Here is a 21,838-nt window from a genome sequence, read left to right on the forward strand (position 1 = left end):
CTGGAGATCTTCCACTATTACAACTGATCTCCAGGTGACAGAGATCAGTTTCCCTGGAGAAAATGGCCGCTTCGGCCATTGGACTCTATGGTATTGAGTCCCTCCCCTCTCCAAACCCCACCCTCATCAGGCTCCCCCCCAAAAAAAATTTCCAGGTAACTCCCAACCTGGAGCTGGCAACCCTAGGCAGCAACTAGGGTGGCTAGTTAGTAAGGAGAAACACCGTGAAAATCAAGCATTTGATCTGTCGGTATGCTGCCGCTGCACATCATATAAAAAGAGGGCCTGTAATGCTGTGAATTTCTCTTTTTAGTTTTGATCAGTATGTACCAACTCAGAGGGGTTGGGAGTAGGGAGTAGGGTTGCCAGGTCCCTACTTGCTACCGGCAGGAGCTTGCTTGTAGTGGGGTGGGGGAGCGGGCACACAATAATGTCCCTTCCAGGTTTACCCTGGAAGTGATGGAGAAGCTCTAGCACATCCCTCAAAAACTCTATGGAAACCATAGATTTTTTTTGCAGGATGTGCTAGAGCATCCCTGTCGCTTCCGGGTAAACTCAGAAAGGACACTACTTTGCCATGTGCTGCCATGTGCACATGTTGATCACACCCGCCTGCTTCCGCCTACCAGCCAGCTAAAGAACAGCAGGCAAGCCACTTAATTGACTGGCAGTTGCCCACCATTAACTGGCCTATGGCAACCCTATTTGGGAGCCTGCTGAGAAGAATAGGAAAACTACTAGATACCTAGACGTGAAACAACCGGATCAACATTTCAGCATGCACCATTTAGTCCTCCTCCTCCTTGAAATGTGCGCCTACACACGAAGCAGAAAAGTTTACGTTTCTCCTCCTTCCCACCCCAATCTCATCTCCCTCCCCCTTGCAGATGTTGAATCTGTTTGTGGCTGTAATCATGGACAACTTTGAGTACTTGACCCGAGACTCTTCCATCCTAGGACCCCACCATCTCGACGAGTTCATTCGCGTTTGGGCAGAGTATGACCCTGCTGCCAGGTATTTATGCTTACATATGCGTTTTACTCTTGCAAAGTAGTATTTGGGTAGATAGGTCTGTTTTCATTATGGTGGCCGTTTCACAGCTGAGGGACTCGATTTAGACAACCTGTAAAAATCAGTTCCCCTGGGACCTTTCTACCCATAGGCATGCATAGGAGACTTGAAAAGCCATTTCAGGGAGAATTACCATGTGGCGAAGGAATTGACTTCCATCATAGTATCATGTTCTGGTGGTGGTTACTAGAGGAGTGAACGTGCCAAGTTCTCACCCCACTAGAGATATTTGTAGATCAGCAGTCATCACTCAGGAATTTCCTTTGGGTCAGTCTGGAGACAAAAGAAAAAGAGAACAAAGTAGTGATGTTTAAGAAAAGGTGGTTATGACATCTGGAAATGCAATTCAATGCATTTTTGCCTTTCAATTCCCCAATGTGTCCGAAACAAAAATGTTTTTCCCTTCCTCTTCTCTCCTCCCCTGTTCCCTGGCCATTGGTAGTAATTCAATGCTATATCTGAAGCTAAGCATTATAGACTGACTCAAGTAAATATACAAGTTGGCCCCTTTTATTAACTGGGAGTATCCTTTGCTGCTTTAATTATGCCGTCTCCCACTGTTGATATTTGCCTTTTAAAAAAATTACAGTTGTACATTTCCTGCTTAGAACTGTTAACAATGCCAAGCTAGGATGTTCATTTTTGTTGTTGAGGGTTTTAAAGGGTGTTTTTTGATGATCTTCGCAACTGTTATGGGAAATGGGATTGTAATTTTGCCTGCAAGGAAAGTTGCTCTTCTTTCACGTGACAGCATAAAAGCAAAACATGGGGAAGATTGGTCCCCATTATGAAGCCACTGAGGGCCAAACTAGACATTATTATGGGTCGGGGCTATGAATGCCTGTGGTGTTTTACAGCTGAACTTGGCCACTGGAAACATTGTGTGTGAGTAAGGTTGCCAACCTCCAGGTACTAGCTGGAGAACTCCTGCTATTGCAACTGATCTCCGGCCAATAGAGATCAGCTCACCTGGAGAAAATGGCCGCTTTGGCAATTGGACTCTCTGGCATTGAAGTCCCTCCATTCCCCAAGCCCCGCCCTCCTCAGGCTCTGCCCCAAAAACCTCCTGTTGGTGGCAAAGAAGGACCTGGCAACCCTATGTGTGAGGGAGACAGGGTTTCCTAGTCCCGCTGTGTTGCAGGCCCAATCAAGATTGAGTGCTCACAACATTTTTCAGTGGCCAAGCTCAGCTCTAAAATGATGTCAGCAGGCATGGGTGGCACCCATGGATGCTGTAACATCCAGTTTGGCCCTGGGTCCTTTAGTCCTTGCATCATTAATTTTGGGGGAAGACAGGTGACATCAAGAGAGAAACATGAGGGAGTGATGGCAAAGATACAACTGGCTCTTCCCTTGGGATGATAGCCTGCCTCCTCCCAGCTTCACAGAGTACAAGGCAGATGTACAGACGGACATGTCCAGTGCTAGTCCAACCATCAGTCTTGACCTTTGCATGTGTTTCTCTTCACGGTGGACTCTGATCTGGAGAACCGGGTTTGATTCCCCACTCCTCCACATGAGCGGCGAAGGCTAATCTGGTGAACTGGATTTGTTTCCCCACTCCTACACATGAAACCAGCTGGGTGACCTTGGGCTAGCCACAGCTCTCTCAGTCCCACCTACTTCACAGGGTGTCTGTTGTGGGGAGGGGAAGGCAAGGTGATTGTAAGCCGGTTTGATTCTTCTTTAAGTGGTAGAGAAAGTCGGCATATAAAAACCAGCCCTTCTTCTTTTAAGCGCCATATTCACACTTACCTATTTATGCATTGGTCATTTGCCAGATTTGTTAAAGAACAAACAAACAAATAAATAAATGCTGTGCCCAGTTGGATTTTGTTTCTAACTCACGGAGTCCTTTTTCCTCGGGCCACAACCATGGAAATGAAATGAGAGGCTTGTGGTGAATATGGCGAGGCTTAGTCATTCTGTAAATGTTGTGTCTTTGATGCTGCTTCAAAAAAGTTTGAGCAGTAACAACAACAAGAAAAGAAGAGCAATTTAACCTTAGGGCATCCCTTTTCCACAACAGCTCAAAGATGTTTTCCCCTCCTCTCTCTGAAGTGAGGCTGATATTCTGTTGGAAAATGGGAGGACCTTGAAATGAATGTGGCTTTTAGATTTTTCTTCTCTGTTTCTTGTCTTTAGGGGGATGGTGGAGTGAGGCTCCGGAAAGGGGCTGTGTCTTTGAGTCATTCTTGTCACAACTTACCGATTTTTTTGTCACAACTTACCGATTTTTCCTTTCCAGTTGCCGGATTCATTATAAGGATATGTACAATTTATTACGAGCTATTGCTCCACCTCTGGGCTTAGGAAAGAAGTGTCCACATAGGGTGGCATACAAGGTTTGGAATTTTAGAAAAACCCATCCAGTATTACTTTTTCTTTTGCCTTGCTTTTGAACTTCTATTTTTTGTATCTGAACTGCAAAGGCAAAGAAAAAAAAACACAAGAGTAAACTGGAATGTAACTAACCCATTGCCTGAACAGGAATGATTGACAGGCACCGCCCCACCCGTACTCCCATTTCCCATGATGCATCTCTGCTCCCGCACACCTGTATTCCACTTACCTGGACACTGGTAGCCTTATGAGACAGTCAGTTTCGGCGTGTTCATCCCTCCTGGAGAAACAAGGAGGAAGCTACTCTCTCTGCCTCTCCTCTATTTATGGACTTAAATCCAGTCCCAAAGTCTTGGGTCAGATAACAGAAGCCAAAACAAAGGAGTTGTTTAAATACCCTCACCCTTTTTTGACTTGCTAGGGGAAGACAAATTTAAGAAGTATTCACATTGTTTAATCAAGTTCCTTAGATATATACTGATTTTCATACCTTCAACCATTTTGTAGTTGAAAATTGGAACACGTTAATATTCCTACTGGCATACCAAAGATCTCTGCCAACACTGCACAATACTAAAAATTGTACTGTCTGCTGAATTCAGTTACCCTGGAATGGCTTGTCCTCTTCTGATTCAGGAGCTGAGAAAAAGTGTGGATTTAAATCTATACAGGGAAAAAACATAATTGTTTCAAAAGAGGTTATCTTCAAAATATACTCCAACAACAACAGCTTGTATTGTGGCAAATTCAGCGCTGTGTGATGTCTTAGTGTTAAGGCACATGCAATTATGTAGGGTTAGGGACAAGATGCATTCTTTGCTAACTGCTAGAGACACGGAGAGGGCTGAAACTTCAAGAAAGGCAAACCTAGTAGGTCACATTAACAAAATTTCAATCAGATATCCCCTGAAAGCAAAACAGAGAAAAAACAGGAACCAGAAAACAGGGACAGTTCCCAGTAAATAAGGACAGTTAAAGCATATACCACAAGAGCCCCATGGCGCAGAGTGGTAAAGCTGCAGTACTGCAGTTCAAGCTCTGCTCACGACCTGAGTTCGATCCCAACGGAAGTTGGTTTCAGGTAGCCGGCTCAAGGTTGACTCAGCCTTCCATCCTTCCGATGTCGGTAAAATGAGTACCCAGCTTGCTGGGGGTAAAGGGAAGATGACTGGGGAAGGCACTGGCAAACCACCCCGTAAACAAAATCTTCCTAGTAAATGTCGGGATGTGACGTCACCCCGTGGGTCAGGAATGACCCGGTGCTTGCACAGGGGACCTTTACCTTAAAGCATATACCAACTTCCTTCTTTTATCAGATTCATGAAAAACTAGAAACTTTCTTTGGGGAAAAAAGCAAGTTTCTAACAGAGTGAAACAGCCTGCTGGACTCCAGAATCTACAGCAGAGCAGCCTGATATTATTACATCAATATGTTTGCCATATGCAGTGAGTTACCTAGGAAAAAAAATGCATTTCCGCAGGGTATGAAGAATCCATAAGGCCTCCTTCAACACTGAAGAGTTTCATCACTGGAAAATGTTAACTTTTCCCCCTCCCTGGTAGTTTTTGCGTTCCCTTACACTTTCCTGCCTCGTAGATGGCAAGTCAGAGCCCAGGAAAATGGCTGATGTTTATGGGGAGAACAGAAAATTCTTTTATATTATTTACAAAAATATAAAAGTTTACTGAAAAACCTTTGGTAGTTCTTAGACAAAACATGTGGTAGAATTAATCCACGTTGGGCATCTTTGAACAATGTTGGGCCATACATATGGGAAAGCAAGGGAAAGTGGAGAGCCTGGTGTGCTTTCTCCCCTTCCAACCTGAGTCAGTATCTAAGGTAAAGGTAAAGGGCCCCTGTGCAAGCACCGGGTCATTCTTGACCCATGGGGTGATGTAACATCCCGACGTTTTCTAGGCAGACTTTGTTTTACGGGGTGGTTTGCCAGTGCCTTCCCCAGTCATCTTCCCTTTACCCCCAGCAAGCTGGGTACTCGTTTCACCGACCTCGGAAGGATGGAAGGCTGAGTCAACCTTGAGCCGGCTACCTGAAACCAACTTCTGTCGGGATCGAACTCAGGTCGTGAACAGAGCTTTGGACTGCATTACTGCAGTTTACCACTCTGCGCCATGGGGCTCCTGGAGTCAGTATCTACACAGTGGTATAATGTCCAAATCTAGTCAAATCCATAGCACACAGACTTTGGATCTATATACAGTAGAAAAGAGCAAGAGTCCAGTAGCACCTTAAAGACTAAGAAAATTTCTGGTGTGAGCTTTTGTAAGCCACAGCTCATTTTTTCAGGGACAGCTAGTTACATTCTAGCTGTATCTGAAGAAGTGAACTGTGACTTACGAAAGCTCATGCCCTGCTGAAATTTTGTTCATGCCCTGCTGAAATTTTGTTCGTTAGGTGCCACTGGCCTCTTGCTCTTTGCTACTGCTATGGATAAATGAACATGGCTACCCATCGTGATCTATGTATGTGCAGTTATTCCCTCAGTTCAGCCTTGTATATATGCATGTTTATATGCTTGAGATTTGGCCAGATCTGTACATTACACCACTGTATGGATTAGGGTTGCCAACCTCCAGGTACTAGCTGGAGACCTTCTGCTATTACAAGTGATCTCCAGCCGATAGAGATCAATTCACCTGGAAAAAATGGCCACTTTGGCAACTGGACTCTATGGCATTGAAGTCCCTCTCCTTTCCAAACCCCGCCCTCCTCAGGCTCCACCCCAAAAACCTCCCGCTGGTGGCGAAGAGAAGACTGGCAACCCTAGTGTGGATGCATTCACACATTATGGGTGAGCAGGTGCCCAGGTGGGCAAGAAGAGAGGGTGCACTCCCCAGTCCAGGTCATATGCACTATCTGGCATCAGGGAGCCAATCCTAACACTTACCAAGGTGAGCAGATGGGGGGAGCAACTACCTGTCACCCAGCGGGTCCAGCAATATGGTTCTACCCCCACTGCATCCTAAGGAGATGCAGGCCCCAGAACAGCAGCAACAGTGCTCAAAAGGCCAGCAATGCTCTGCCATTACGCCATTATAATGCAGGGTTGTTGTTGTTTTAGCTTAGTTTATCTTTTAATCTGAGCTCACTGGTGCTTACTCACATATTTGTTTTTATTTTTACAATTTATAAGCTTCCTACTGGAAAAAAGTAATAATGGCAGTTCACGGTGATGTGTAGGAAAACATTTCAAGAAAGCACAGTTAAAACCCACTACAAAGCTACCGAAACACTATAAACAGCACGCTAAAATTAGCTGCAGGAAACATCTGCCAAATAAGACCCAGTTCTCCCCTTTCCATCCAATTGGCTGCAACGCTGGCTTTTGGCTAGAGCTGCTGGGTCTCCCAGATTGGCAGGAGACATCCCTCCAGCAACGCTCTGTCCCCACCGCCACTCAGTGGGCGGGCGGGGGGAATGGGAGGAAATCACTGTCACTAGGCGCACAGTAGTGTCACTTCTGGCTGAACCCAGAAGTTATCTCGCCACACAGGGCTAACGATGCAACTTCTGGATCATGCAGGAAATGATGCTGCTGGTGATATCACCATATTGCCAGAGAGCCCCCCCCCCCCATGCTGGTAGGTCTCCCACTGCAACCCAAGTTGGGCATGCCCCTTTCAGAGGGCGTTCCAAAGGCACTAATGAGAAGGTCACGCCCATGCCTCTGTTTCACAATTCATCTTTGGGATGTTAGCTTCCATGCTTGACTAGGGTTGACAACCTCCAGGTACTAGCTGGAGATCTCCTGCTATTACAGTGAGTCTCCAGCTGATGGAGATCAGTTCACCTGGAGAAAATGGCCACTTCAGCAATTGGACTCTATGGCATTGTAGTCCCTCTCCTCCCTAAATCCTGCCCTCCTCAGGCTCCGCCCCAAAAATTTCTAGTATTTCTCAACCTGGAGCTGGCAACCCTATGCTTGACTCAGCGCTAATATATGTGAAGCAATGTAATAATACTAAGAAGAAGAAGAAGAAGAAGGCATGCTTCTGAGCATGTACAGAGAGCCTGTGCTTTACTGCTTGAATCACAGCCAGCCCACGTGTCCCTGCTGTTCGAGGTAAGAGGCTTGTGGTCTCTCCACATGGAAGTGAGAAAAGGGGGGAGGGTTGTCTTCTTTTGTCTTTGTGCTTTGTGGCTCTTTATATAAATTGGAAGTGACAATCAAAATAACGGATAAAAGGGTAAAAATGTTATATTCAAGTCACAACTGGCTGCCCCATAACGCTGCCCACCAGTTCTCCTTGGCATGACGAATATAACCACTTTACAAAATGACGACAACAAAACCTGTCTGAAAAAATGCCGAAGCCCCCTCCCTTGCCTCTTTCATAGGTTTGGACCCTCTCCCTTCCTTCCCCTGAGAACAACATCAATCATTCCGAACTGCTACCGCAGGGATTCAGAGTTTTTTTTATATATTATTGATGAGCAGGTGGAAGGAGATACCCAAAGAGATGAAACTGGAGCAAACTTCTGCTTGGCCCTCTCTCTTTGATTGTTTTGTTTCTCCCCCCTGAAAAACAAACAAACCAACAACAATTTTTTTTAAAAATAATCGAATTAACCCAAATTTCTCTCTTCTTGTCCGCTTACCCTTTATCCCTGGTTTCCCCTTTATTGTTGCTTGGTTTTATTTATTTTTACCTCTCTCCCTGCCTCAACCCCCCCCCCCCCCGCTTTTGCTTCTCTCTCTCTCTCTCTCCCCCTCCGGTTCCAAGTGGGCGCATCAGTTACACGGACATGTATGAAATGCTGAGACACATGTCCCCACCACTTGGTCTGGGAAAGAAATGCCCAGCTCGTGTTGCCTATAAGGTTAGACCTCCTCCTGGGACGGCCCGTGATCTCCGTGTGTTGTGGCTAAGCTGACTGTATTTGTGGTTTCTCTAAGCTCTGTGGGGTGCTTTATCTTCCGGTTCGTGGGGTGTCAAAAACATACGGCCAAAGAACCGAACCTGATGAGTCCACCAAGGATTCCCAGGGCTGTCCTGTTGCAACTGTGGCACAATACCACTCCTTTGGTTTGGTCCCCTACGATGCAGCGTGGCCCCTTTTCCAGTAGCGGACTGGGTCTAAAAATATTGGTTGCCAGGAGACACAGGGGGCCCACCCACAATTATAAGGCTATCATTTAATTGTTATAAGAAATAAATAAAATTTTCAAAAAATACATAAGTGGAAAAAAGGTACAATTAATTTTTTTGCGAAATAAATGTATATTTTTAGTAATTACAGTATACATCTATTGTACATATTACTGGCAGTATACAGTAGATACTAAATGTAAATAGAGATTGTTATAATTGAATTTTTAAATTATTATTTTTAAAAATTAAATAAATGATTTAAAAAAAACCGATTATATTTTCAAGCTACTAAAAGGTCATTAACATTTTTAACATATTGTCTAATGTTTAAGGGGGCCCGCTTGCCACCGGGCAAGCTGACACCCTGGCTAGTCCACCACTGCCCTTTTCTACCACTCAGTGGGGTTCAACGTTACCTGCAAACATTGCGCAGTTGTAGTTCTTTAAAAATGGAGAACCGCCTCCTCATGACAGGAGAAGCAATAGAGATGAGAGAGAGCTAAATCGCACTCGTACTCTCTCTTATACACACAAAGCCCCTGCTAGATGCTGAGTACTTGGTCCAGGACAAACATAATCCAGGCAGGACAGGAGAAGGCTATCCCAGTTGCCCCAGTTCAAGCTCTGGACACTTATAAAAGGGATGATACTGCATGTCTATCTGCCTGGCATCTCTCCTCTAAGAGGCACCTGGATGGGTGAATGACTTTGTGTTGATTATGCATGCCGTCTCCAACCATCAGAGGTCGCCTCGCGCTTCCCCTGCGTTTCCCTGCGATTTGCCCGCATTTTCAGAGACCCGTTTTATCTTGAATTTTAAAATGCGGCAAAAGGCAGGGGAGCGCCTGACAGTCGCGAACGGCATGCGTAATCAAAACAAAGACCCGAAGTGGCCGGAGGGGTGACCGCGAGGGAAACAGCCATGCATAAAGGGCCTGTAGCACCTCTGGTGATGCTTCTTACCCAGACTGCAGGGGAAACTTTTTAAGATTGTATCTCTGGTGGGGAAACGAGGAATGTCCATTTTACATTTGTGATATCCATTCTAGCTTTCTAGCCAGCTGAGTTTCCTTCTGTCCAAATGAAGTTCTCATGGCCTATCTTTCTTACCCCTCTCCTTTTTCTGTCTGTTTCGAGTCAGGAAGAATTATAAAACTAAGGCAATGTTCACATGAACAGTGCTCCAGTTAATAAAGCCTGACAGCTCATTAGGAGGTGGGCAAGGGCCCACACCGGCATCCGGGCCACATGTGCTGGCGCCTGGTCTGTTTGCGCCACCCAGGGTCCCAGGGGGTGCACTGTTGTCCCAGGGGGTGTTTCCAGAGCATTCTGGGGGCGGAGCCACCTTTAGGCAGCTTCCAAACCCCCCTTCAGGCCAGGAACGCCCCCTTTGCCCTTACCTGCAATTACTATGGAGGGTTCCACGGGGCTTGCAAGTAAGGGCAAGGTTTTGGCTTCAGTGTGTGTGGGGGGAATCCTCCTTTGGAGGTGGCAAGGCTCCTCAATGAAAATTCACTACATACAGAAGACACGTTTTCCATGGGCACAGAGCTATTCGCTGCCTCCCATGTTTTGAAATGGTTTTGCCATAGAGGTACACTGCCTAGATTTTATTTTTCATTTTTTAAAATACAATTAATAATTATGTGCCATCGAATCACAACCAACTCCAGAACCACTGGATTTTCAAGGCAAGAGATGAACAGAAGTGGTTTGCCATTGCCTTCCTCTGCATATCAACTCCAGTCTTCCTTGGTGGTCTCCCATCCAAGTACTAACCACAGCCAACCTTGTTTAGCTTCCAAACTCTGATTAGATCAGGCTCCTCAGGCTACTTTTAATAAAATCACTTATTTTAAAAAAAGAAAGATGGCAAGCCATCTCAGAAGAGGCAGTCTCTCCGGTGTAAAAAGAGAAGGAATGCCTCTTCTAAGAGAATGGCTGCTTTGACATTCATCTGTATCTTCTACAACGAAAGAAAATGTATTTTCTCTTTAGGATTATTTTTTCTTGCTCTCAAATTTATGCATATGTAGCGAGAGTGGTCAGTTAATTAATCAGCTAGACATTCTCTGAAAGAAAAGCAAACGGGGAGCAATAACTCTCGATCCATTTGAACATCCCCAGAGTAAGGCATATACCTGAATCAAAGCAAGAAGAGGTGAAAGAGTAACAGGGGAAAAAATCTGTCTGGAAATGAAATCACTGCACAGAAGGATAATGTCTTGTATTCCTGAGGTGTTCCAATATGTGGTTTTCAGCAGAAGTCTTTACAGTTAAAATGGGGCAGCTGGATCTGTTCAGCCTCTCAGTATCGATGGCCAGAAAACATCCTCTTTTAGTATGTTTTAAATCAGTAGATTAGCTCAATCCCATTTCTGGTCTTCCTTTGCCCATAGTAGAAGGAAGTGCACCTACTTTTCTATTGAATAGAAGAGAGGCAGCTTTTTGGACACCCAAACATAAAGAGCTATGACCCACCTTTTTGGGGGAAAATGAAATTTTTTAAAAATATGTTCGTGAACAGTACAGATATCAAACAATCACCCTACTAAATAATTCCCATGGGAATATCTTATGCTATTTTCCTTTGTTCATGCAAAAACAGCTTAAGAAACTACCCAGGCAAACAAAAACCCCACATATCTTTATTATCATCTCCTTGTAACTGTCTATTTTGACCAATCTTTTAGATTCCTGGGGAGGGGTCAGAACGGAGGGGTTTGTCCTTTTTATCAGCTCACAGCTAATTAGGGTAGGCAGTACTAGAAGAGGAAGTGAGGAATTAAACGTAGGTGACACCGTGAAAGCTCCCGTAAATATACTCTTGGAGATAAATGTACTGGGATCATAGCACCGCTTGAATCCAAAGAATAATGAACCCATTCATACACATAATTTGCTCCAGATAAGGATTTAATTAAACCAGAAAGCACCATTATGCTCAACGAGATGTTAGTTTCCTGCTTCCCAACATTGCAATGTGCAATGCAAATGAGACACTGATGGATTTGCACCCAGGAGCTGAGCAGAAGCTGTGTCGCTCAAGATGTTGGAGGGATTTGGTTCCTCCTTGTTACCACGGCTGCTGCCCAGTGATATTGTGCAACAGAGGGATGAATAAAATCCGAGGGGTGGGGAAAAGCGACAACTTCAATGGTGTCTTTCAAAGATGCAAGTGAACACATGAACACATGAAGCTGCCTTCTACTGAATCAGACCCTTGGTCCATCAAAGTCAGTACTGTCTACTCAGAACGGCAGCGGCTCTCCAAGGTCTCAGGCAGGGGTCTTTCACATCACCTACCTGCCTAGTTCCTTTAACTGGAGATGCCAGGGATTGAACCTGGGACATTCTGCATGCCAAGCAGATGCTGTACTACTGAGCCACAGCCCCTCCCCTAAAGGGAGCACTGCCCCTGTCAGAGCTGACATGGGAGGTATCATTTCATGAATCCTTTCTGCAATTGCTCTCTGGCTTAAAGGAAAAGAAGTATTTCACCTTCCCCCTCACCTTGCTTTCCTGCCCAAAATCACTATCTCAAGGACCTTTTACCCCACTGGGGGGTGGAACGTATGGATATTCATATTCCCCCCTGCCCCAGATGGGTAGAATCAGTTTTCAGCAAGAAAACAAGGTGAGGGGAAAGGGCATAATATTCATCTTGCCCCCTCATTCTTCCTCTTGAAAACTCAACCCTTGTGGTTGCATTCAGGCAAAACTGGGGAAATTATCAAGGAAGGATGCATGATTATCAAGGAAGTTCTGCCCCCACCTTCCCTGGAATTTGAGTATTGACTGTATCAGCACATCTTCACTAAATGCCTAAGCTAGTTTAGTTGTTATTCCCTTCCCTCCAAAGCACATTGGGAATTGTAGCTATTACCCTCTTCAGTTGACATAGGTGCACTGAAATCAGAGAGTATGGGTGATGGCGGAAATGAGCACACTGGCCCTGGCTGTGCCTATGCGTGGTAGCTGGAACATGAGCATGGCATCTTTGTGCATAGGCCAACATGACTGGGAAAGCTACTTTTTGTGGTGTTGTTGATCACAAAGACCATGTGGATACACTGTACTCGTGTTTCAGCAATCATGTGTAGGTGGGGGGAGGGCAGTGTTCCTTTTCCTCCGTATAGACATTGATTTCAACACATGTATATCATCTGGAAAGGGCTTCTGTGAGGAGAGATGAGGTTCTCTGACATATTATCAACTATTTTACCGAACTACAATTCCCAGGTATCTTTGGTGGGGGGGAGCCATTGCATGTATATATATATACATTTGTAGTGCAGTAGATAACAATGTTCACATTTTGTACTCTTAATACACTGGGGACCATGCTCCTTTACCCATATACTTAAACATCAGCAATGCATAGTGTAACTGAATATCCACAGGTTAACATTTACGGGGAGTGAGTCCCATGAGCTTCAAAGTACATTTAGTATCATGGCCTTAAATCAATTTTAATTATTGAAATAATAACTTTTTTAGCTTTCAATCCCTAAATGTGTAACTCCAGGTTTATTAACTAAATGCAGGGAGAAGAAATTTAATCCTTTTACCCCTACACAGTTTCACCTATTGAAATTCCCCTCCCCACTGCTAGTAGTATAAGGGGGTTGAGGGGGGGAGAGACAGGTAGACTTCGGTACAATTTCATTGGCAACCCAGAAAGACTCAGAGGGCTGGTACTCACATTTCCACATGAGTAGCCAGGGGCTATAGTCACAAACTTGTGATTATAGACACTAATCCTTGGGAAAGTGTGAGCCAGGATGTCTTGTGCACCAATACAGCCATAAAAAATTCCCTTGATTGCAAAGGAGGGGAAATGTGCCGCTGCAGCTGCAGGCATTACTGTTGGCTGTATTGTGCATAGCTCCTTTCATGCGTCCCTTTCCCCATGTGATCAAGATCTTGTATGTGTCTGAGAACATACTTGCACGAAGGAATTAAGCACCCGTAGTTGATAACTTTCTGCCTTTCCACCTCTTCCATCCCAACTTCCCCTTACCACCTTTACATGCTGTCGTACAATTTTGGGTTCTTTTCTGGTGAAAGAAAAGTGATATCTCTACTGTTCCCTGCCCCAATACATCTCTTTGTTTCTGAAGAACTGGGCTGCCTTTCAGGGTTTTCTCTCTATCTCTTTGTCTAGCAACCAACTTGGTATGCCGCCATTGCATTTCTCCTCTGGCCCTTTCTTATGGGCTGTTCTTTTCCCTCTGTATTTCTTTTGTCACCCCTTTTCCTGTGTGTGTGTGTTTTTTCCTCCTTTGCTGGCAAGAACAATCCCTGCAGAGTTGTTGTGCATGTGCCTTTCTCGTGCTTGCCTTTGATACGCATGTATGAGTCTCTTTATGGCCTTATTCTGAGTGCTACAGGAGAGCTCCATCCATGGGTGATGCACTGGAGTTTCCCTTTCCGTCCATATCTTGGGTAGGGACAGGAGATGCTTGCTTGGTTGGTGTTTAAAACTGTGTGTCTCATGTGAGATCCCAGACAAATATCTGGGCCAGGGGCAAGGGCTGTTAAGATTCAAACAGCAGCCTAGAGACTGACTAAACTCCTAATAAAATATTTGTCAGTACTATCTAAATTATTTTGGCATTCCTAATATTCCTGAGAAGTTCCACTAAAGAACAACCACCAAATTTGCTTAGAGCTTTCTGCATCAGTCGGTATTCTGCACAGTTCTACACACAATCTTCCATCCACAGCTTCCAGACAGTTGAAGATGAGTCAAAGGCATGAGAAGGAAACCTTGTTTTTCAAACAAGCAAGCCAGCCTGCCCTAGAAATGTTGTAAGGTTCTGGGAGTACCTGGCCTGCTCCGAATTGTTGGTGCCGTGAAGATTCCTTGCACATATGAAGCTGCCCTATTCCAAGTCCGACCATCTAACTCAGAATTATTTACTCTGACTGGCAGCAGCTTTCTAAGATCTCAGGTAGAGAAACTATTTTCTAAAGACCTGTGAGATTGCCGGGGAGTGGATCTGGAACCTTCTGCGCTGAACTCCAGTTCCTTTCTTGAAGGGGGGTTGGGAGGTCTCCCTTTAGTTCTGACATTTGGCTGCCAACGTGGAAAGCTTTAAGAGGGAAGTGGACATGTTCATGGAGGAGAGGGGTATTCATGGCTACTAGTTATAATGGATAATAGTCATGATGCATACCCATCTCTCCAGGATCAGAGGAGCATGCCCATTATATTAGGTGCCGTGGAACACAGGCAGGATGGTGCTGCTGCAGTCATCCTGTTTGTGGGCTTCCTAGAGGCACCTGGTTGGCCACTGTGTGAACAGACTGCTGGACTTAATGGGCCTTGGTCTGATCCAGCATGGCTTTTCTTATGTTCTTAAGGGAACCTGAGGCATTGAAATATGGGGCAAATTTGATCATCCAAAAGATCATACCTATAATTCTAGTGACTATTTCCCACCCGAACAGTGTTTTTAACAGAAATGTAGTTATCAGTGTCATTAATAATGATGCTCAGTCTTCTTGACCCTTGACCACAAAATTAAGTGGAGCAAGGCAGGGTGTCGCCATCATCCAGCCTGTACCTGGCTGTTATCTGGATGAATTTCTCTTCTGTGTCACAAAGGATTAATTAAGAAGCTCTGAAGAAGAAGAAAAAAACATAGCAACTGCACACCCACCTCCTCCTCTTCCCTTCTTGGAGAGAGTCTTTTCCACTGCAGAAATTTTAACAAGCTCTTCCCACACAGATGCAAGTTCAGCTTCTCTTGTTAGCCTCTGCCCAGGTTGTGTTCCAAAGGCAAAATGCCAGCAAAACAACCTAATTCTGAGCAAACAATAGAGGAGGGCTCTCCACTGGAAGGGCCTGGGCTCCGTCCTGCACCTTTGCAAGCCTTTCAAAAAGACTGAGAGTCAGCATGGTGTAGTGGTTAAGAGCAGTGGACTCTAATCCAGAGAACTGGGTTTGATTCCCCACTCCTCCACATGAGTGATGGACTCTAAACTGGTGAACTGGGTTGGTTTCCCCACTCCTTCACATGAAGCCTGCTGGGTGACCATGGGCTAGTCACAGTTCTCTCTGGATTCTCTCAGCCCCACCTACCTCACTAGGTGTCTGTTGTGGAGAGGAAGCTGATTGTAACCTGGTTTGAGACTGCGTAAAAAGCTACAGAAAAAGTGGGTTATAAAAACCAACATTATTCCTACATCAAGTCACCAAACTGGGGGGGGGGGTGGTTCTTGGTATACCTCCCCATTTGCTAGTTGCTTGTCTGAGCAACTTGGGCTGGGACGATGGGTGGGTATACTTGGAAAGACTATGCTGTTGCCAGGGCCAACCTCCAACACTGGCACTGTAGGCAGCTGATGAGGCCTACTAGCCTTAGGAGAACCCACTGCCAAACCCTGGCCCAACATGCGTAGCATCACCAGCCATCACTACCCGCCCTCTTGCACTGTTTGTTGACCGTAGGATTGGGCAACTGTTGAAAGGCCAAGAGGATACAACACAGTACAAGATGTGGACAGGATGTGCTCACACAAAAGGTAGACCTGCCTAGACTAGGGTTGCCAGCCTCCAGGTGGGGCCTGGAGATCTTCTGTTATTACAGTTGATCTCCAGACTACAGAAATCAGTTCCCCTGGAGAAAATGGCTGCTTTGGAGGATGGACGCTATGGCATGGTACTTTGCTGAGGTCCCCTCCACAAACCCCACCCTCCCCAGACTTCACCCCCAAAATCTCCAGGTAATTCCCAACACAGAGCTGGCAACCCTAATTGAGGCTCTTTCCTTGCAATCAGCAGTGTTCCCAGTTGCATGCACAGAGTGTGTGTACAATTACATACCTATGAATACATAGCGGTAGGTAGGGTTGCCAACCGCCAGGTACTCGCTGGAGATCTCCTGCTATTACAATGGATCTCCAGACGATAGAGATCAGTTCCCCTGGAGAAAATGGCTGCTTTGGCAATTGGACTCTATGGCATTGAAGTCCCTCCCCTCCCCAAACCCCACTCTACTCAGGCTCCGCCCCAATAACCTCCTGCCAGTGGCAAAGAGGGACCTCGCAACCATACGGTCTGGAGTGAGAGTAGTAAGCACGATCTCAAATGCTTCCTCCATGTGGATGGCTAGTGAAACCCATAGAGTTTTCAAGGCAAGAGACCAACAGAGGTGGTTTGCTGTTGCCTGCCTCTGCATAGCAACCCTGGACTTCTTTGTGGTCTTACATCCAAGTACTTACCAGGGCTGACACTACTTATCTCCCTAGATCTGACAAGATCAGCCTGGGCCATCCAGGTCAGCTCAAATAGTAGGGGATGAAAAATTGAGCAAAATGGCTGAAATTTATCTGGAATTCTGAGGATAGAGTTGGAGGGCACATGACCTTCCTGAAGGTCTGGGTGTGGTGTATTTAGGAAGTGGAAGGAGGGCCTTATAACCAAAGAGGAATATAAACAAATAACTTGTGCTTGTAAGGAGAGTGTTAGGAAAGCTAAAGCTCAGTATGAACTTAGGCTAGCAAGAGATGCTAAATGCAACAAAAAAGGGTTCTTTTCCTATGTACAGAGTAAGAACAAGGACAAGATAAGCCCATTGCGTGGACCGGAAAGTGAAATTGTAACAGGAGATGAAGAGAGGGCAGAACTCCTCAATTCCTACTTTTCCTCAGTCTTTTCTTATGAGGGAAGTGGTGCTCAACATGGCATAAACAGAATGTGATGAGGGAAGGGATTTGCAGCCTAGAATTGGCATTGGGGTAGTGGACAAACACCTGGTTTCTTTAAATGAAATAAAATCCTCTGGGCCAGATGAATTGCACCCAAGGGTACTCAAAGAATTTGCAGATGTAATTTCAGAACCTCTGTCCATTATTTTTGAAAAGTCTTGGCAAACAGGTGAGGTGCCAGAAGATTGGAGGCGGGCAAATGTTGTCCCCATCTTCAAGAAGGGGAAAAAGGAGGATCCAGGTAACTACCGACTCGTCAGCTTGACTTCTATACCGGGAAAAGTGTTCGAACAAATCATCAAACAGTCTGTCCTTGAGCATTTAGAAAGGATGGATCTGATCACTATGAGCCAGCACGGGTTTTTCAAGAATAAGTCATGTCAGACTAATCTTATCTCCTTTTTTGATAAAGTTACTACCTTGCTGGATCAGGGAAATGCTGTAGACATAGTTTATCTAGATTTCAGTAAGGCTTTTGATAAAGTTCCACATAGTATTCTAGTTGACAAATTGGGAAAATGTGGGTTATATCCTATTGTTGTTTGGTGGATCTGCAACTGGTTGACAGATCGTACCCAAAGAGTGCTAGTTAATGGTTCCTCATCCACTTGGAGAGAAGTGACTAGTGGAGTTCCTCAGGGATCTGTGCTGGGCCCTGTGTTGTTAAACATCTTTATAAATGATTTGGATGATTCAATTCAAGACCTTAATTGGCATACAATACAATAAGTGATCCATACAAATGATGAATAGCTATAGGAAAACAAGGAATATTGGACACCATCAATCATTAACCTTATCCAATCTGTTTTTGATTACTGAACTTAAAAAAACAGCTACTTTTTCAGTTATGTCGGTTGACAAGTCATTGAGAAGACAATAAACTTTCAGGGCCTCCGAGTGTCCTGACATATTAGTTAAAATAGGATCGAGTAGATTGTGACGAATAACATCAAACTGAGGACAATAAAGAAAGATATGGGAAACCGACTCAATTGAATTTGAGTTGCAGGGATTTGGCCTCGCCGGATGACTGGTTATATCGTCCAAAAGTAACAGCTGAAGGGAGAGCATTGCTTCATCATTTGGATGAAGGAATAGAAGGGATGCTTATTAAATTTGCAGATGATACTAAATTGGGAGGGGTAGCAAATACGGTAGAAGACAGAGCCAAGATGCAGGATGATCTTGACAGGCTGGAGAAATGGGCTAGAACTAATAAAATGCACTTCAACAAATACAAATGTAAAGTTCTGCATTTAGGTAGGAAAAATCAAATGCATAATTATAGGAGGGGGAAGACTTGTTTGAGCAGTAGTGTGGATGAAAAGGATCTTGGGGTCTTAGTAGACCAAACACTGAACATGAGTCAGCAGTGTGTTGCTGTAACTAAAAAGGCAAATGCAGTCTTGGGCTGCATCAACAGAAGTATAGTGTCCAGATCACGCGAAGTGATGGTATCGCTTTACTCCGCTCTGGTTAGACCTCAACTAGAGTACTGTGTTCAGTTTTGGGCACCACAATTTAAGAAAGACGTAGACAAGCTGGAACGTGTCCAGAGGAGGGCAACAAAGATGGTGAGGGGTCTGGAGACCCAAGTCCTATGAGGAAAGGTTGAAGGAACTGGGTATGTTTAGCCTAAAGAGGAGAAGACTGAGAGGGGATATGATAACCATCTTCAAGTACTTGAAGGGCTGTCATATAGAGGAGGGTGCCGAGTTGTTTTCTGTTGCCCAAGAAGGTCAGACCAGAACCAACGGGTTGAAATTAAATCAAAAGAGTTTCCGTCTAGACATTAGGAAGAATTTTCTAACAGTTAGAGCGGTTCCTCAGTGGAACAGGCTTCCTCGGGAGGTGGTAAGCTCTCCTTCCCTGGAGGTTTTTAAGAAGAGGTTAGATGGCCGTCTGTCAGCAATGCTGATTCTGTGACCTTAGGCAGATGATGAGAGGGAGGGCATCTTGGCCATCTTCTGGTCACTAGGGGTGTGGGGGGGAGGTAGTTGTGGATTTCCTGCATTGTGCAGGGGCTTGTACTTGATGGCCCTGGTGGTCCCTTCCAACTCTATGATTCTATGATTCTATGGTCAATGCCTAGATAGACTTTCTGGAAACTCCAGGTATACCACTTTGAATTTCATGTTGGAAGAAAGGTGGGATATAAATGAATGAGTTCATTTCTATTACACCTTTACCTAACACTTATTCCAAGGAGCTCAGAGTTCTTTCATTCTGAGTTTCCCCCCTCACAACTCCTGTGAAGTTGGCTAGGCTGAGTGAGAACGGTTGGCCTAATGTTAAGTAAGTTTCATGGCTGAGCATTGATTTGAACTCCGATCTCCCTACTCATAATCTAACACCCTAACCACCATACTGTGCTGGATCTCAGGGCAGACAAGATAACAGTGTTAAATTGTGTCAAGGTATCTTGTTGTGATTGGGTTCTGTTACCCTTCCCACCCTCGGATCTATACCGAGAGGCAAGAAGGATGGAGCTCTTCTGGAAGAAATTATTTTTCATCTGCTTGTCCTTCACTTCCATGCATCTTTCTTTCTTTTTTCTTTTCTGTTTTTTTTTCTCTCTCACTGAAATGGATTCAGTGGGACTATCCGAGTAAGTTTGAACCATTGGATTGCATTGAATGGGGTATGTTTGCACTAACCTTTGGTGTGCTGAAGGTGGGGGATAAGTTGGGCTGGGCATCTCTGGTGTGCCAGCCAGCAAATCTATTTGGAGCTTTGTCTGAATTGCATTGGAATTCCTAGGGACTTGAGGGGGCGTGGGGCAGGACTCCTCCAGGTTCTGTTCCCAGTAGCGCCAGCAAGCATCCTTGGTTCATACCTGATTTTCCCTCCTGATAGCTATTAATCATCAGGAGTCTGCTGTCAGCCTTGGATAGTACCTGGAAAGCAATGGGCTGTGTACAGACAATGGCGTTTCCGATAGATAGATAGATAGATAGATAGATAGATAGATAGATAGATAGATAGATAGATAGACAGACAGACAGACAGACAGACAGACAGACAGACAGACAGACAGACAGACAGACGGACAGACAAATGGACGGACGGACGGCGTAGAGGTGCCGTTGCTCACAGCACATGATCATGCTTTTTTGTCAGTTGCTAGGATCAAATAAGTTATTGCAAGTTTTCATACAGTTTCAAACTTTACTCTGGAAAAGCTGAAGCTGGACCACAGACACATGGTACGATCAGGCCCGCCACAATAGACAAATGTCAGTTTGGGTACGATGGTTGCAGTTGCCTGGAGGATAGCTGCCATGGTAGGCAACAGTGAGCTGTGGCTCACAAAAGCTCATACCCTGCCAGAAATTTTGTTAGTCTTTAAGATGCTACTGGACTCTTGATCTTTTCTGCTGCTCGTGACAGACTAGCACGGCTACCCATTGTGAAAAATAATAGTGTTCTCCCAAATGGGGACCCAAAGTGGTTTTTACCTAAAGTCACCTCTCTTTTTATATCGCTTGCACAGTTATCAGACTCCTAAGGCGGGATTGAAGCTAATGCCTCCGTGAAGTCATTCCTGTTTCTCTATAAAAGTTGATTGTATGTACACAGTCCCAGTTCTGACCAGAAACGATGCTGCTGAGATGGGAATTCAGTCCCCAAAGTTGCAAAAGATTCAGAGAAAACACAGAGCATGTCTGCACCAAAGACATAAATTGGTTAATAGTTGTTCCCTCTGCCCAGAGAACTCTAGGAGCTAAGGATCTCAGACACCCTCCCTGAATTATAATTCCCAGGATTCTTTGGGAAACAGCCATGATGATAAAAAAAGTACAACGCTGACATGTGCGAGTAGTAAAGACAGGCCAAAGATAATGGCAAATTCTATGCTATGCTGGCGATTCTGAAATGTATCTCAGATAAAAAGAGGAATAGTAGTTCACTGTATCCACTGAAAGAAATGCAGGAGACGGCAGTTTTAAGCTATGGGAAGAACATTCTGGGTTAACTGTGAGACCAAGTCACTTGAAACAAATGGCCTATGAAATTTGGGGAAGGTTCTTCCTTCCGGGGTTTGTTGCCTAAATCAGCACACGAAAGGTTAACCTTGTAGAACGTCACTTCTTTGTAATCTTGCTGTTTTACTGAGGGGAATGAAAATAGAAGAAAGCCGGGGTAGCTGGGTGGGCCTTGGAGTTTGGGGAGGGGGGAGACATCGGCCAGCATTGATAGGGAACTTGTTGGTTTCTCAGCGCTTGGTGAGGATGAACATGCCCATCTCGAATGACGATCTGACCGTTCACTTCACATCTACGCTGATGGCCTTGATCCGGACTGCCCTGGAAATCAAACTTGCATCAGGTGAGGTGGGGGTGGAACAGAATTCGAGAGTTTGGCCGTTTTTATGGTTTGGAGGCCAGGGGTAGGGAGAAGCTTTCAACCACACGCTCACAAATTTTCCAGACGGAATCTGGAACTTCAAAATACTAACCTCAGGTTCTGAAATGAGTAGGGTTGCCAACCTCCCGGTGGTGGCTGGAGATCTCCCGCTAATACAACTGATCTCCAGCCGATAGAGATCCGTTCCCCTGGAGAAAATGGCTGCTTTGGCAATGGGACGCC

The 21,838-nt window shown here is 45.1% G+C and overlaps 1 protein-coding gene across 1 annotated transcript in view; it reads left to right on the plus strand.

Moving 5' to 3' along the window:
• Positions 1-21,838, plus strand: part of CACNA1B (calcium voltage-gated channel subunit alpha1 B) — a 414,377-nt gene that overhangs the window by 372,421 nt on the left and 20,118 nt on the right. The window contains exons 37-39 of the mRNA XM_056861029.1: positions 888-1,015; positions 8,159-8,255; positions 21,469-21,577. Coding sequence (XP_056717007.1) covers positions 888-1,015; positions 8,159-8,255; positions 21,469-21,577 — 334 coding nt within the window. The remainder of the gene's footprint in view (positions 1-887; positions 1,016-8,158; positions 8,256-21,468; positions 21,578-21,838) is intronic.

The sequence above is a fragment of the Euleptes europaea genome, chromosome 14 (assembly GCF_029931775.1).
Source record: "Euleptes europaea isolate rEulEur1 chromosome 14, rEulEur1.hap1, whole genome shotgun sequence".
In the NCBI taxonomy this organism is placed as follows: Eukaryota; Metazoa; Chordata; class Lepidosauria; order Squamata; family Sphaerodactylidae; genus Euleptes; species Euleptes europaea.